We start from the raw sequence: 19,027 nt of genomic DNA on the forward strand, positions 1-19,027 counted from the left end.
TTCTTTGATCCATTCTCTCTCCTTCTTGAACTTCCATTACATGTATATTAGACTACTTGGTATTAATTAGATGTATATAAGACTACTCAATGTTGTACTCTAGGTCACTAAGGTTCTTTTATTTCTTTCCACATTTATTTTCTGTTTCAGATTAGGTGATAGATATAGATCAGTCTCCAAGTTTCCAGATCCTATATTCTGTCATTTTCAATTTGCTATTAAACCCATTCAGTTAAATTTTTTTAGATTTTAATTTCTAATTTCAGGTATTGTCCTTTCAGTATTAGAATTTCTATTTGGTTCTTTTTTCTTTTATAGTTTGCATTTCTCTGAGATTCCCCATCTGGTTACTCTATATGACTATCATTTCCATTACATCCTTGAACACATTTATAATAGCTATTTTCAAGTCCCTATCTGCTAAATCCCACATCTATATCATCTTGAAGTCTTTCTATATTGACCAATTTTTCTATTAATTTTAGGTCATCTGTTCTAATATTTTTGTATGTTCTGTGTATTATAAATAATAAAACGTAGAGATTCAAGATTTATTCTCATCTTCTAAAGAATGTTGACATTGTTCTATCAGGCACCTTAAATTTGTAATGGCTTGGTTAGTGTGACTCTCAGTTTTGGCTTGGTCTTAGGGAAAATCCTTAGTTATACGAACAACAAAATCTTCACTCCTAACACATGGTCCTCCTAGGGTTTTACTGGAAAGCTCAAGTTGTTGGCCTCTCTAACTTGGAAGGTTTCAAAGTCCAAATATGTCCAAATACTCCTATGGGTAAGAAATAATATCCCTCTCAGCTTTTACCATCTTCTAACTGTTAACTTTCTGCAGGCTCCATGGAATCTCTTCTGTATATTCATAGTTCAGGAGTCAGAAAAACATTTGGGGTGAATTAATATTCAAATTTGGAGGCTTCCTCATCTATACATCATTCCTTTTCTGGATTTTCCCCGTTAAATTCCAGCTGCTCTGGCCACCACAAACTTGAGCCACTGACACCACAAGCCAATAAAACTGTATTTTTCTGCTTACGTCCTAGCTGCCCAGCATCGTGAATTGAGGGTTGCCGTCAGGGAAAAAAAACATAAATGTAGATCTCACCACGAACCACTCAATTCAAGGATCAAATCCCCTTCAGTTCCAATTTACTCCTGGAGTTGGACCTCTCCAATGTCTTAAATAGTTTCTTATATTCTGTTCATGGTTATAATGGTTATTTTCTGGGAATGTTAGTTTTATAAGAAACCACTCTCATCAGCAAACCATATGTTTTACCTAGAAATCCAGAGAATTGAAACGTGAGAGCAATTTTTATTGCCAGCTTTAGATGCAAGATATAAAGAGTCAATCTACAATCTCTGAAGATAATAGCAAACAATATCTAGTAGCATTTAAGAGTTTGTATATATGTTCACAGCCATTAACTCATTTGATCCTAACAATAACACTGTACAATTGCTGAAGCATTAGCCACATAAGGATATTAGAGCTTAAATTAATTCATGTGCTATTAAAGCAAGTCTGAAACCTATTCCTCCCATTATACTATGATACTTTCATGATAAACATTCCCAGGTGTCAAATCTGTCAATAACAAAATTACAAATATCTTCAGCATTAAGGTATTTACTTGTAATAAGGTGGTTAATCAAATCCGTCTTTCTTAAAACGGCCACTGTATACTTATATTTTTAAGACAGACTGCTTCATAGTCTATATTTTATACAGAACCAAACACCACTGATCTATTAGCACTAAATTGTAAGAACATTTTCCTCAGCATAAATTTGTTCAGGGATACCACCCTCTTTCAAATATCATTCTGAAAAGCATCTTGTTGACATTTTTTTAACTGTAAAATATAATGGGGGAGGGAGGCTCATTAATTTTTTCATTCCAAAGTAATATTATTTAAAAAAAATATTTTCTGAGTCTTTCAATTAAAAAGCTCAAACTCAATGCATTGTTAAAGAGAGTGCAGTGGATTTAAAGTTCTATTCACATCCATTGAAGACTACCCTTTCCATGTAACACTCAAACTCCCAGATATTAATCATGGCCCTCAACTTACAGTTGCTCTAAACTTCTCACTAGTGCACAAGTGCAACTGGCTCTTACATACTACAGGGCTTTTAAAAATTATATTTCACCAGAATATCCCTCTCCATCACTGTGTCTGGAACCCTTCATAAAAGACTCAGCTCAAATACATTTCCATTGTGAAGCTAAGTTATGCAATCCCACTGGGAGCTCCCATAACACTTTCATTTAATTAACATGCTTATGAAAAGTTTCTCCCTTCATTAGATTGTGAGGTGCCTGATGACAGGGACATTTCTTATTTTTCTATCTCTAGTACGAAGCAAAATAGCAGTATACAGTAGATGCCAAAATTTTTTTTTTAATGATGGAATGATTTCCATACTAACTGATGTCTCCAACAGAATCACCTCACTACCTCACAGGTATTCCGGCAGCAGCTTCATATATAATGGTTCCCTGAAACCATTCAAGTACCAAGAGTTGTAATAAATTCTGGGCATCAATGTTATACTAATTTTTGACTCAGAGTATGGTATGCCCTGCTCAAAAAATAACAGCTTCCCTTTGCCTGTACATAAAAGTTCAAAACTTGTAGCTTCGCATTCACAGACTTCTAGAATCTGGCTCCAACCTATTGTGTAGATCACCACTTCAGTTTCAAGCCTCCTGATCCTGCCCTCAACTTGCCTACACCCCCTAATTCTACCTCTATCTACATGAACCCCAATGATTTTTCAAAGCTCAGCACAAGTCTTACCTTGTCGATAAATTAGCCTGAAGATACTCCAGAAAAATCTCTCAAACAGATGTTGCTAGCACTAACACTTTGTGCTTATCATGCAACACATATTATCTCAAATTTTACTTCTTTCGCAAAACAAAACAAAAAACATAAAAAAGCATCACGTAAATGATGAAAATATCTAGCACACTCAGACACTTAACAAATGGTTGGTGCTTAGGCTCGTGAGGTAGACTAAACTAACTCTAGTTTTAAAAAATTAAATCTGAGGGAAAAAATGAGTAAAATTCAACATGAAAGAGAATAATTTAGCCCCTTTAAAGATATAAACCATCATGTAATTTATATTCTTATTAATATAAATTACATATGATGGTTTATGTAATTATAAATAGAGGAGTAACTTATTTGAAATCAGCTCTGTCCAAAAGAGAAGGACAAAGAGTGTTCTGGGGCCAAGAGACGTATATTATTTTGAGAGACAGAAATTTTCATTGACTCAGAAACTTATTTTCTTTCTCTGATATTAAAGCAATAAGAAACAGTAATGATTAATAATTTAATTTTTCAGCTATCTATGAAGTATAAGTATTCTTCAGCATAAATTAGTGAATTGGTCTTTGGTTTGTAATATCTTTTTACTTTGGTTAAGAGTCTGTTCCCTAGAGCCCATTCAATTCAGCTCAATTCGATAAACATTTATTGAGTATTTACTAAGTTCCAGGCCCTTTCCTAGATCTAAAAATGAGTGCATGGTCAATGACATTCAGGAGCTCGAAAGCAAATCAGAGAAGACAGGCAAATAAATAACAGGTTTAAAATAATATGGTGAGTATAAAATTGAAGCTATGTACAAAGTCTCATGAGAGAACAAAGGAACAAAGACAGCTTCACATGACATACAAGCAGAGATTTAAAGAAAGAACAGCATTTAGACCAGTAAACCAGGACAGGGTAGGAAGACATGATAGGTAAAGTGAGCAGAAGAAAAACAATCCAGAAACATGAAAAAGCAAGCTATGATTGGTATATAGAGTATATAGGCACAAAGGAGGAGGGAAGGAGGCAGGCAACAATGAGTTACAAAACTCCAGTAAAGCAGGATTCAATGATGAGATACATGATGTGGGATGCAAGCCATGATAAAGAGCTTAATTTTTTTTTTCCTGTAGGAAATGGGGAGGCTTTGAAGCATTTTCGCAGTGGCACGCCCAGATGTGTTTTAGATCACTGTGGTGATGGTTACATTCATTTAATCACATATATATTGAGGGCCTGCCTATGCTCCAGGCTTTAACACAGCAGTTAAAAAAACCTTTGTTTGCTTGAGGTGTAGTGAGTAAATCTCACTATGTTCAATAAGCAACATTAAAAAATATTAGCACAGAAAAGCACAACCAGTGATAAAACTTTATATCATTAATACTAACTATTAAACTACCTCTGCCATCTTTATATCTGAAATATCCAGAAGAGGCAAATCTATGGAGGCAAAAAGTAGATTAACCGTTGCCTAGAGCTGGGAGGAGCTGGGAAGTTGGTGGGTGATAGCTAAAGTGTGCAAAGTTTCTTTTCTGGGTAACGAAAATATTCTAAATGTGATAGTGGTGCTGGCTGCCCAGCTCTGCGAATATACTAAAAGGCATTGAATTGTACACTTGAAATGGTGAATTGAATGCTATGTGAATGATATCTCAATAAAGTTGTTTTTAAAAATCTAATTTTTAATGCTATCTTCAAAATCTTTATTCCCCTTTCCTCATGAAACCAGATGACATCCTTCCCAGCACAAAATGTATTATAACACTAGAGTGCAAGTGTTATAAAAATACCAACTTTTTTCAATCTTCTACTGGCAATTCTTTTGTCTGGGAAAACTAATCTTCCAGTTCAGCAGAAAACAATTTATTTCTATGACATCCAAACAATAAGAGAACAGAAACTTGACCCATCTGGCACAAAAGGTGAGTTAGTCTTTCAACAACATCAAAATCTAAGTACTTTTTCTGTCTGATTAATCAGTTTCATCTTCTGTATGTCTTAATCAGATCACTACTGTAAAAATTACCATAATTATTTTTTACATATAATTGCTGACAATTCTAAAGTTAATGCTAAGGTACCATTTCAGTCTATTTACTTGTAACCATGCTCCTATTAACCCAGGAGTCAGATGAGGTAAACTTACTGCTAAATAAGTAAGTAAATAAGTAAATAAGGATGCTAAATAATGAAAGAGGAAATAATATACAGAAAATTCACCGGTAAAAAAAGTAAAACATGTTTGCATGTATACATAAGTAAATGTGTATTCTTACAAACAATGAATAGGTTAAAGCAGTCTGGTATGTTAATGCAGTGGTCTGAATGCCAGCCCAAATTAGTTTTTCCACCTCTTATTTTATTGTCTCACCCCTGAGTTCTCCAGTATTGTGGGAAAAATTCACACATGAATTTTGGCTTTACTGCACATATATGGCTCCAACTTCAGCTGGAATCCCATGGTTATTTGAAAAATTGTTTTTGTCTATAAGGCTTTTCCTTTCTATACTTTCTACAGCAGCTAGAAGCATTTAACAATTTTTTTCCCTAGGTCTCTGCCATATCAACCCCAAGCCCCATCGTTACTGATAAAGAAAACAGGCCATAGGATGTTTTCCTTGAACCTACATTATAACTTACCTATAGTAGCTCCCATCCTTTATTCACTCATCAGAACACTAAATAATAATGTGATTCATCATTTACTGAGCATTTGCCATGTGCCCAGCACTGAGCCGAGTACTTTACATATAATAATTAATTCAGATCCCACAACAATCTCACAAGATAACAATTTTTGGTCCCAGTTTTTACAATGACAACGTGAAGCTCCCAGGAGCTAAGGAACTTATTCAAGGTGCAGTAGCCAATGAGTGGTAAAAAATAAATGTGAATCCAGGTCTGTCTATAACGATGTCACCCTGCCTCTGAAAAGTGGTTTAACACTTGTCCCAAGACCTCCACTTCTACACAGGGACAACACATTAATAAATTATTTTTACTACTGAATGATTTTTCTCTCTTTCCTAACCAGTACTGAGAAAAGATACCTAAATTGCTATACTTAAGTCAAACACATGGCTTATGCACTTTACATTTCCATTTAAAAACACATTTTTAATAAAAGTATATAGTTATCTCTGTATTAGTTACATTAATAAGTTTTTAAAGAAAATGTAAATAGATGATTTAGATCTTCTTAAAGACATGGGGTTGAAAGATTAATTGACTTCCACTGAGCTTCAAAAAAAGACTCAAAATATCATGTTATGCTCATAACCGTTATCACTTCCTTCTTTCTGTTCATCAACAGCATGGGGAAAAAAAGATGAAATTTCCTTCTTCATTTTTCCAGGAATTTCTCACTGTGGCAGAGATTCATTCCTTCAAAGGTAAACACAGTTTAGCAACACTGGCAGACTAAGCTACCCAGTAATGCTTCTTAAGAACTGTGTCCTCTCTAATGGTCCTGACAAATGGACATCCTAAGTGGCTTCAATGGGTTTTCTCACATGACTTTTAATAAAATTTCGGCCTAAGTATTTAATGGCTCATCTTAAGCCATATGATTTATTGTGTGCTTACACAGAAATTTAATCCCCTACATCCAGGTGGCATTGAACCCTTTTTCTTAAACTGATAAGATTTAACAGCAATACAGTAATCAACATGCAAATAAGTACTAGAGTCTGTCTTGTTCAGTATTTTATCTCCAGGACCTAGGTAGAGTAATGCTCAATAAATATTTGTTGGAATGAATGTTAGCAAGAAATCAAGTTAAAGAACACTGTGTGACTTGTTGTGCCTTTTAATAAAATCTCCCGGGAAAAATTACATGAATCCATTGTTTTGAATACTATAAAGTGAGTGAAATCATCAAAATGGTGGCGTGAGGTGAGCCTCTGGAAATCTCCCCTGGAATTTACAACAAATTGAACAACTTTAACTCCACAAAGTACTCCCTGCACAGCAGACAGGAAAGACAAATAGAGTCACTACTGAATTCACCTAAACGTGGGCAAATCGTGCAAGCAGGGGAGGAGGGAAGGGAGAAGTATGGAGACGGAGCCACGCAGGCGCAGGACACAGACCTAGATCAGTGCTCCAACCTCGCTGCTTCCTGGAACTACCACACCTGCGGGAGAGGGAAGAACTCGGAGTGCTAGGGCTCCGCTTATGGCCCTAGCAGAGCTGAGGGGACAGCATATAACACGGATGAACCCAACGCTCCTGGCAGAGACCATGGAGCAAAGACTGAGGAAAGAAGGCTGAAAACGGAGGTTTAAGCCCTCACTGCTGCAGAGAATGGAAGCCTTAGGCACTGAGACTAGCCACCCCCTTGCTACCCTCCCAGAGCTCGCCCCGCCCCCACCTGCCCAATGCCACAAGCGAAACAGTAAGTGTCAGATCAAAAGAACAGAATATTTGCAGTTCTGAGAACTGTGGTCCGCAGACACAGATTCACAGCCCAACTAGTTCCGGCAAAGGGGAGGGAGCTGTGGAAACAGGAATGGCTGTGGTGGTGGTGCCACCATTGCTCTGGGTCACTTCTCACAACTCACCACGCCCCTGACCCCACCTATTTGGACAGATCCCTGAAGGAGTAAACAGAACTGCTGAAACACACGGGCTCTGACTCCAGTGCAGGAAGAGCTTTGGAACTTCAAAAGCTCTCCGCATACCCACATAGGGCACGCGGTGCCCTATGACCCAGGCAAACTGTTAACAGAGGAGAAGCCTGCCTTCCAGGGAATCCCACCATTGTGTGAGAGGCTGGAATAGTTCAGGGAAAATATAACACTACAATGTGAGGGAGAAAAAAAGGCTGCAGTCAGAGAGAAAATAAAACATTCTACCAACATGTATTGGAAAACAAAAGAAAGACCTCTTTCTATCAACCTATTGCAGAACCCACTCCTGTAGATGTCTAGGAAGGGAAGTAATAAATCATTAATTGCCATGAATAACCAAGGCAACAAGACAGCTCAGAAAGAAAGTGAAAAAGTCTCCAGAAAAGGAACTTAAAGATATGGAAATATGCAACTTAAATGACAGAGAATTCAAGATTACAGTTCTGAAAAAACTCAACGAGATGCAAGAAAACACAGAAAGGCAGTTTAATGAACTCAGAAACACAATAAAAGAAAAACATGAACATTTTACCAAAGAGATTGAAATTTTAAAAAAGAACCCAATAGAATTTTTGGAAATTAAGAACTCAATAGAAGAAATGAAGAATGGAATAGCCAGCTTAGGTAGTAGAGTTGACCAGATGGAAGAAAGAATCAGTGATATCGAAGATAGAAACATGGAAATGACATGGATGGAAGAAGAAAGGGACTTGAGACTTAAAAGAAATGAAAGAACTCTACAAGAACTTTCTGACTCCATCAGACAGAGCAATATAAGAACAATGGGCATACCAGAAGGAGAAGAAAGGGAGAAGGGAACAGAGAGTATATTCAAACAAATACTCTATGAGAACTTCCCAAACTTGTGGAAAGAACTGGATTCTCAAATCCAAGAAGCAAATAGAACATCTAATTACCTCAACCCCAACAGGCCTTCTCCAAGGCACATTACGTATTGAAGCTGTCAAAAATTAATGACAAAGAAAGAATCCTCAAGGCAGCCAAGGAAAAGAAGACGGTAACCTACAAAAGAAAGACCATTAGATTATCATAAGATTTTTCAGCAGAAACTCTACAAGCCAGGAGGCAGTAGAACCAAATATTCAAACTATTGAAAGACAGAAATTATGAGCCAAGAATAATATATCCAGCAAAGATATCCTTTAGATATGAAGGAGGAATACAGATCTTTCCAGACATACAGAAGCTGAGGGAATTTTCTAACACACGACCTGCACTACAAGAAATACTAAAGGAGGCTATTCGACCACCATCAACAGGGACAATTTGTGGCACCCAAAACATAAAAAGGGAGACAGCAAAGGCCTGAACCGGAATATGGGAATGGAGAAAGTAAGCATGCTGAAGAAAATGGAATACTCTAAATATCAAACTTTATTTTATATAAACTTAATGGTAACCACTCAAAAAAAAAAAATCCAGAACTGAAATATAGACTGTAGTAAAAGAAGCAGAGGGGAAAATCATAGAATACTGCCACACAGAAATAATAGACAACAACAGAAAGGCAAAGAAACAATGTAGACACAGTCTTACCAGAAAACTAAAGATAGAATGACAGGAAATCGTCACATATCAATAATCGCCATAAATGTAAATGGACTGAACTCACCAATAAAAAGGCACAGAGTAGCAGATTGGATCAAAAAACTAAACCCAACCATATGCTGTCTCCAAGAGACACATCTCAGCTACAAGGATAAGCATAGATTCAAAGTGAAAGCGTGGAAATTGACACTCCAAGCAAATGGTATCCAGAAAAAATCAGGTGTAGCCATACTGATATCAGATGAAACAGACTTCAGGGTGAAAAAGGTAACAAGAGACAAAGATGGACATTTCATAGTGGTAAAGGGGACTATACAACAAGAAGACATTACAGCCATCAGTATTTATGCCCCCAATCAGGAAGCACCAAAATATACCAAGCAACTACTAACAGAACAAAAGGGAGAAAATGACCAAAACACAATTATACTAGGGGACTTAAATACATCATTGACAGCTTGAATAGGTCATCCAAACAGAAAATAAATAACGAAATAGCAGCCCTAAATGACACATTAGATGAAATGGACATAATTGACATACATAGAGCACTTCATCCTAAAACATCAGACTATACATTTTTTTCTAGTGTACATGGAACATTCTCAAGGATAGACCATATGTTGGGACACAAAACTAGCCTCAGCAAATTTAAGACGATTGAAATCATACCAAGCATATTCTCTGATCACAAGGCTTTAAAATTGGATATCAACTGCAAAAAGAAAGCAGGAAAAAACACAAATAACATGGAGATTAAACAACATACTTTTAAAGAACGACCGGGTCAAAGAAGAAATTAGAGGAGAGATCAAAAGATACATAGAAACAAATGAGAATAAAAATACATCCTACCAAAATTTTCCGGACGCAGTGAAAGCGGGACTATATGAAACTTAAAAGCTTCTGCACAGCAAAAGAAACCATCGACAAACTAAAGAGGCAACCAACTGAATGGGAGAAGATTTTTGCAAACAGTGCCTCCGATAAGGGGCTAATATCTAGAATATACAAGGAACTCATGCGACTCAACAACAAAAAAACAAACAACCCAATTGAAAAATGGGCAGAGGACCTGAAAAGACATTTATCCAAAGAGGACATACAAATGGCAAATAGACATATGAAAAAATGCTCAACATCACTAATCATCACAGAAATGCAAATAAAAACCACAATGAGATAGCACCTCACCCCAGTTAGAATGGCTATCATCAACAAGACAAATAATAACAAGTGTTGGAGAGGCTGTGGAGAAAAAGGAGCCCTCAGACACTGTTGGTGGGAATGCAGACTGTTGCAGCCACTATGGAAGGCAGTGTGGAGGTTCCTCAAAAAATTACGAATAGAATTACCATATGACCCAGCAATCCATCTCCTGGGTATCTACCCTAATAATCTGAAAACATTTATACATAAAGATCGTGTGCTCCAATGTTCACTGCAGCTTTGTTTACGGTGGCCAAGACATGGAAACAACCAAAATGTCCTTCGATAGATGAATGGATAAAGAAGTTGTGGTATATATGCACAATGGAATACTACTCGGCGGTAAGAAAAGAATGAAATAGAACCATTTGTGACAACGTGGATGGAGCTTGAGATTATAATGCTAAGCGAAATAAGTCAGACAGAAAAAGCAGAGAACCATATGATTTCACTGATATGTGGTATATAAACCAAAAACAACAAAAGAAGACAAACAAATGAGAAACAAAAATTCATAGACACAGACAATAGTTTAGTGGTTACCAGAGGGTAAGGGGGGTGGGGGGTGGGAGATGAGGGTAAAGGGGATCAAATATATGGTGATGGAAGGAGAACTGACTCTGGGTGGTGAACACACAATGGGATTTATAGATGATGTAATACAGAATTTTACACCTGAAATCTATGTAACTTTACTAATAATGGTCATCCCAATAAACTTTAATTAAAAAAAGGAATACTATAAAGTATGATATCAAAATTCAGAGCCCCATCTTTAAGCTTTAATATAAGAAGTTTGTTTTTACAATATTCAGTTTGAAAATATTTTGAAGTTGTTTTAAAAACATTTTTATCTGTCATCTCTTTTGATTCAAAATAAGCTAAATAATGATCAAGAAATAATTTATGTATTTTAAATTTACATATGTAACATCTTTTTATACAGTAAAACTAAGTCTACACCTTTAATGACTGGGTTTTCTTTGACATCTAAATTTAGCCTCCTAAATCCAAAAAGGATGATAGTTTTATCTGCAGTTCATAAACAGCTCATCACTGATACAATTCAAGAACTACATGCATATTTATTGCTGTATTCATTTTTTTAAACAAATATTGCAAAAGATTACATACAGTGTGAGAAATGTCACCTAAATGCAAAAAAAAAAAAAAAAAAAAAAACAAAAAAAACAAACCTGCAAAAATCAATTCTCAATGGTAGTTTCCTTGTCTGTCATTAAAATAAATGTCAACGTCTTGTCCACTTCCAATTTTGCTGAATGCCACCCACTTATACATGAGCTATGATTCAAAATACCCAGTTACATTTTCCTATCATTTCTCAATTTTTATCCCATCCCCTAAAATCATGATTTATTTGAAAATTAAATATAAGAACTATTTACAGACCTCCATCCATCCTTCTGGAGATAACTGAAGGCTCCATCAACAACACTTGCAAAGAACTGTCCTCCAGTGATGAAGAGGGTATTAATGGTGACTAATCGACCTCTTAAATTGGGTGGTGAGACCTCGGCGATGTACACTGGCACTGTCATAGAAGCAATGCCTGTGAAGAAACAATGAAAAGTAAACATAAGACATTTATTCAAGATTCCTGTTGTTATAGATATTAGTGCTAGATTATGACATACACACACACAAAGACACATGAGCTTAATTTTCTACTTTAAACAAAGGTTTACCACATATTTAATGACTGTTTATATATAACTAGTGACCACTGCAGATAAGAAATGTATGTGAGACACCAATTTTTGAGTGTCATTTTTCATATTATCACTTGAAAGCCTACAAATGAAGTACCTCTAGACATCTCATACCACTTTAGAAGGCATATAAGTATATTTTATAACTTTATAACTTTAGGGCTAAAATAGGAAAATGTTCTCTCTATAGAATTATTAAAATATTTTAGTCTGTACAGAAATGTAATTAGATGATGGTGAACATAAAAAAAATAGCTCAGAATATCTTTTTACTATTCAAGCTCATCATTTCCAGTAGACACATCAAAACTATTAATTGATATACTAATAAGAAATCCATATATTAAATCATCTTATTCAATTGGCTAGGTGTACACTTCAGAAGTAGCTCACAATGAATAGTACTTTGGGAATTGACCGTTTTCAAAAACAGGTGATCTTCACTGTAAAATAGATGGTTTTATGGCTAAGGTGCATTTGATTAATACCTGCTTTAAATTTTTTTTTAAATCTAAAATCAGCAGCATAATCTATGGTAGCAGTTCTCAAACTCCACTGATCACTAGAACCACTTAAAACGTTTGTTTATTTCATAAAAATGCCCTCACTTCACCCATCAGAGTTAACTAGAAAACTACAGAGGTGGGAAATGGGCCTGTCTTATAAAAACCCTCCAGGCGATCCTGCATACAACTACAGCTCTATGGTACACAACTCTGAGCCAATGCAAAATTATCTCTTGAAGAAAATCTTGGCCCTGCTGGCCATGTGTAGCTTGCTTCCAATTTTTAACCTACAACTAATACCTAATCACGACTTACCAATAGCTCAGTGAAAAAAATTAAGCAGGATTCCCTAAGAAAATTTAATATTTTTACATCTGTAGATACTATAAATTGATATCTAGATGAAATCAGAACATCAGTGGGTTGTATACTAGATCCACATAGTATTGCTTTTAATGAATTGATCTGTATGATGCCAAAGAGTACGATGCCTGTATGGAAGGAAGTAACACCGAGACACCTATTGCTGTGTTTTGGACAAGGTCTTTTGAAGGAACTACTGACCACATTCTGGACCACAAGAGACAGTACTCTCTAGTTTCAGTAACTGTAATAGTTGTGCTTCTCACTAACTGAGTTGTGTTTGTTTATTGGTGCTGTAAATCACTACCGACCTTCCTTTAGGTAGGCAGGAAGAGAGGCCTACCTCTACCAAATGTTTAAGACTTCATGGTACTTATTCTGTAAACTAAACTCCCTCCCTCCTGAAGCCCCAGTCATCTCCAATGTCAGCTATTTAAAATACATTTTTATTTTCTTTGTTCTATATTTGAGGAAAGCAAATAAATAAATGGATAGACAAGATTTATTTAAGTAATATATATCTGCTTCTGGAACATTCACTATATTGGTGTAGAACGATTGGTAAGTAGTTATTAAGTGTGCGCACAAGTCAGATCACTAAGTCTCAGAACCACACACTCTTTAGTTTTCACCACTGTTACGTAGTGCCTGTCCATATGTGGTGATGAGGAAAAGTATCTTATGATTTTATGAGCATCTCATGATTTTATGAGCTTCATAAAATCATAAGCATGTGTTAGCAGACAAAGTACAAATATTCTACAATTAAATCATCACTTAAACAGCTGAAAATTTCCATGTGACTGCTAATCAACTTAATATAATAGCACAGACCACCCTAAATTGGCATTCACCTAACTTGGAAACAGGAAGCATTTGCAGCAAATGTTGACAAGTTACTTGTTTATTCTTTTTAGTTCTTTTACGATTAAACTTTGTAAACTCAGGCAATAGTAATTGATCATTTGGACTTCTTTTTCTGCTTTGGTCTGGCTGTAAAGAGGAATTCAGTTCCTCTCTTTAGCCACAGATCTTTATTCAGTGGCTAGCCCACAGATTTGAATATGTGAACCATGGATTTAGGCAGCACATGCTCACCACAAAGCCCACAGATTTTTACTTGAAAGGAAATGCAGAGATGTCCCCAGGCCCTTATAAAGCTTGATCACTGAAAATAAACAGGACACTAAAAAGTAACAGATAATGGACAGAGGGAAATGACCGAAGAACTATACGCATAAAAAGACAGACTCACTGGATTTAAAATTGGAAAAAAGATCTGTTTAATGAGTGCTAGCACTGTTACAACTGCTTATGCTCTATTAGATATTTCATAGAAACTGATTGACTGACCACCACAGATGAGGGGAGGCTCTGGGTTTAAATTCCAGCCTTGCCACATACCAGCTGGTCAAGTCTGGACAACTTAACTTTTCTGAGTCTCCAGTTCCTCATCTATATTATAGAAAGAATAAAAGTAATTCTTTCATAGGAAATGGGAAAACTCAGTAAGTTAATAGAACGAAGCCGTTAAAATTGTGCCTAGCATACAGAAAGTAGTCAACAATATCAGCAAGTATTTCTATTATTATTATATCTCTGGCTATGAGGCTTTTCCAATTCAGTTTGACCTGTGTTAGGTGCTGGGATTATCAGGATGAGTATAATAAAATAGGGTCCCTTCCCTAAAGACAGCCACACACAATCCCTACTCACAAAAACATGCACCCAAAAACTTTCAAAGTAACATAGTAAGGGTCACAGTACAGCGATACACTGAGTCCCATCTTTTGATGCTGACACGGCTGCATGCTGGCAGCATGGTGGCAACAAGGAAAGGCAGTGCAGACATTCTGCAGAGTAGAACATGAGCTTAAGAAAATATGAAATGACAGTATTTTCCCAGAGGTCACACAGAAAGTGTGAGGCAGACTATGTGTAGAGAGAGGGTGGGAGGGGCAGACAGAGCACAAATCATGGAAGCAGCATCTATTTATCAGTGAACGTTCATAGAATGAATACTTGACCTGAGCTGGGCACTGTGCTAAGCACAGGGGATAGAGTGTTACAGAAGAAAAACATGCCCTCTACCTCATGGAGCTTAGGGGCTGCTCAGCCAAATGTGTTTGAACAAGCAATTACACGTCCAGTGGGATGGGTCTCACCAAACGGGAAGTGTGGGGACTACCAGCCTATGACAAAGGCACTGGATGGGGATTCAGAAAAGCCTTGGATGATGTCATATTTAAGCCGAGATCAGGTGAATGAGAAAGCTAAAGCTAGATGGGGGTGTGATGGGTGAGAGATACTTTAGAGAATAAGATCAGCTTAGAGAAAGGCCTCTGAGTCAGGAAGAAATGCATCCTGTCAAGGGGTGCTATTTCTAGAGACGTGGGCAGAGACCAACCAGACTACAGGGAATCTTAAAGCTATATGAAGGATTTAGTACTCAGAAACCTTTGAATAGTTTAAAGGAAGAAAAGTCACTGTCAGGTTCATGTTTCTAAAGGATCCTTCTGGTTGGAGTGTGGAAAATTGACTGCAGGGGAGCAAAGAATACCGTGGCAGCACTGAAAATGGAGTAAAAAGGAGAGATCCTATGATTATGTATTTTGTATCTAGGCCAAGGAGAATTTGGATAAACTTGAGAAGGATGAGGAGAGGAAGAATTCGAGGATGATGTTCAGATGTCCAGCATAAGCAACTAGGAGCCTGACGGGTACTTTGTACAAAGGTCAGAAACACTGGAGGAGAAGCAACTTTGGAGGAGAAGCAGCTTTGGAGGAGAAGCAACTTTGGGTGCACCATAATAAGGTCAAGTTTTAGACAGGTAGAGTCAGAGGTGCTCTGTGAAATATACAAGTAGACAGCAAGTAGACTACTCCATAAGTGTGCTGAGAATATAGATTATTTACATGCGAATATCCCCAGCCTCTTTCTCTTCTCCTATCCAATAAGAGTCTTTGCCAAAATAACCAATCTCTCCTTCCTTCTCATCTTTAAGGGAAAATCTGGTTTTTGTCAGCCTAGTTCTTCTAGTTCTTGAGCTGTTTTCACGCTAGACAAAAAAAAATAAAAATAAATATGGAGATAAAAACATGGGTCAAAGATCTGGTTTGTCAGGAGTTCAAATGAAAAAAGACTGGACAGAGTTGTGAGTGAGAGGGTCAGGGTCAGTATGGAAAAATATGGGAGCCTATAACACAGGGACTGACTGAGACTTGACTGGGAATGTGAGAGGTAACCGATTTTAAGAAATATTGCTGAGGTATAATGCACATGCTATTAGATTCTTTAGACACAAAAGTAGTACTACTTTTCAATTGCTTTTAGTTACTGAACTGTATTTCTTTAAATGCAACTCTAAACTGAGGCTGGGCCAGGCAGGGCTTGGGAGTTATACAAATACCTGGAGCTCAGAAGATGGTTCTGTGTGACTGGGGCACATAACTGAAATCATGGGAATGGAGGAGATTGCTCAGAAATGGAATATGAGAAAAATGCCTAAAACCGATTTCTGAAAAATTGCAATATTTCAGGAAATTCTGGAGAAAGAAACTGAAACGAAATGACCAGCAAGCTGCTGCCTTATCCTTGAATACTATGTTATTTCTAAAGTCTTTTTATGTTACCATTTTGCATTATTATGTAAGGTAATCCTATCGATGGGTAGGCGGGACAGATAATCATTCATTATCCCTTAGGAAAGGTAAAGAAATCCAGCCTCAGAGACAGACAAGAAGAGCTTTTCAGAAAGTCACATAGGAAGTTAACATCAAAGTAGTTCTCACCGATTTGGGTCCCCTAATCTTTGTAATGAGACATTCCAGGACTGAGTGCCATGCCTGTTTAGAATGTGACACTTTGGAAATCTCTCAGAAACACTTTCCTTTTTGGCCTCACTAACTTAGTTAGCACATATTAAGTAGGGGCAGGAGGGTCTGATCTCTTCCCTGCCCCTATTACTGCTGTGTGACTTATTGCCACCAGGTGACATGTTAAAGAGTGCAGATGAATTACTCAGAAAAATGAAAACTAAATGTGATTGACTGTATAATTTCGAATTAGATAAGTTTAAATCCATAAAACTGCTTTGTGAAAATGGAGAACGATCAAAGAATGCTGATGATGAGGAAGAGTAGTAGACTCCGTGTTCACTATATTCACATCCGTTCAACTTGCAAATGTTGCAGACCCTGCTAACCTACCTTGTAATCAAAACAACAACCCAGGCAAACCATAATTTATGGATTTCCAAGCATGACACCCACTTATGAAAAACCTTGCACATTAAAACTATGTCACCTCAAAATCTCCTTTCCACTTTAGAGAAACAAAGGAATTTTGTCCTTAGACAAAGCTCACTGTTCTAATAAAGGACAGTTAATATTGTATGAAATTACCCAAAATTAATTATGTGCTTCATAAATGGATGCAATTAATGATATTTAAAGTTTAGCAGATTCTATGAAGAGCTTTAGATTTTTTTCCCTATTCCAATGAAAGGGTTCAGGGGTTCAGAACAGGCCTCCCTGAGATGTGCCACTTTGGAATGTGATTTATTTTGAGCTAACAGCAATTGAGACCTTGAGTTAAAGAGAAATTTTACCTCTCCCTTAAAAGAATTTAAATTAAGGGCCTTGTCCATATTAAGAGTTATTACCAGAAATAACTTTTTATGACTTAACAATAGGGCAGGGTAAACATCTAATTACTGAACATCTGCACATCTGTTCTTATCGTCCTTCAAATGACCTTCTCCCCTTTGAAGCCCCAAGATGCCTTACCTCATCATTAAGCTCATAATGTCATATATACTTCATTTTAACTTTCTGTTTCTGAACCCCTCATGTATGTGGGGTCTCTGATTCTCTCATGTATATGGGGTTCTCATATGTATGTATGCAATTAAACTTGGTTATTTTCTCTTGTTAATCTGTCTTACGACAATTTAATTATTAGATCAGCCAAAAGAACCTAGAAGGGTAGAGAAAAAGTTTTTCTCCCCTATACCAATCACTAATCAAATAAAATAAATGTCTGATTAAAAAAAAAAACAAATTCTTAATCATCACACTAAACTTATGACTTAAAATTAACATAAGGAATTTAGTGGCACAAGTTCCTGTTAAGGGCATATTAGAGTAAACATAACCACCAAAAGCTGTGTTGGTATTGTTTCTAAATAGTGTTTAAAAGTTTGATACAAGCAAAGATTGTTTCTTACAAAATAAAAGGTCTACATCAATGAAAACGCATTATCATATTTGGCTCAAGGAGTTTCACCAGAAAATTGTGCCTCAGACAACACAGCAAAACTCGATTCATACTCTCATGCTGCCAAGCTGATTCACCAATGAACAGCACAAAACGCTCTTGAGCGCAGAAGCTGCCTTTCAAAAACTGCTGGAAGCCCTTTTAAAGCCCTGAGTCAGAAGTATAAATAATTTCATAACCAAATAGCATTAGAAAATCCTGTTGCGATGGGTAAATACCCATGAATCACAGCAGCCTCTCAGCATGATAACCCAGACAGCAACTAATTAGCTTCTCAGAAGCACATGAAGCTACCTTTTAATAATAACGCTTCTTGAACAAGAAGGATTATGATGTCCTAATTTCATTTTATAAATTATTGCCCCATGATTTCTAAAGAATATTAATAAAGAGAAGGAGAATCTGTCTAAACAAACAGTATCTCTCACTACATTTGTTTCAGTTTTGCTGTCCTGTCCAGGCCGGGTATATCTGCATTCTTCTAAGTAATCAAGCATCTACAGTTACCAGGTTATTAACATTCTAGACTTTAGTTTTTGGTTTTGGTTTTTTACCTAAAAATAAGGCCTTCGACACTCACAAAAACTGCTGGGCAACTTCAGAGAGCAATAAGTCCCAAAGTGATGAAAATATATATAACACAAAATGCCTTTAGCAGAAGAGCCAGGTTCTAAGAAAGATTCCATCTATGGGGATAACTAGCAGAGGTAATGTTCTATGGTGTTTAAAAGTTAACAGAGCACAACAAACATGTCATCAGCATTGCAACTCAGTGCAGCCTCTCATGGGCTAAATGACCTTTATATTACTTGAGAATATTCTATTGATCTGCCCATGTCCTTGTCTCCCGGTAACTTCTCAGTATGACTGAATCACATTGCTTCTCCAAGCAGGACTAC

General features: G+C 36.6%; 1 protein-coding gene across 1 annotated transcript in view; it reads right to left on the minus strand.

Annotated features, from left to right (window-relative positions):
• The window catches only part of SLC2A13 (solute carrier family 2 member 13), a 309,333-nt gene that overhangs the window by 250,145 nt on the left and 40,161 nt on the right, over window positions 1-19,027 (minus strand). Inside the window, exon 2 of the mRNA XM_019736318.3 lies at window positions 11,663-11,822. Within this exon, the coding sequence (XP_019591877.2) occupies window positions 11,663-11,822 (160 nt within the window). The remainder of the gene's footprint in view (window positions 1-11,662; window positions 11,823-19,027) is intronic.

The sequence above is a fragment of the Rhinolophus sinicus genome, chromosome 1, assembly GCF_057876585.1.
Source record: "Rhinolophus sinicus isolate RSI-liver-muscle chromosome 1, RSI-T2T, whole genome shotgun sequence".
NCBI lineage: Eukaryota > Metazoa > Chordata > Mammalia > Chiroptera > Rhinolophidae > Rhinolophus > Rhinolophus sinicus.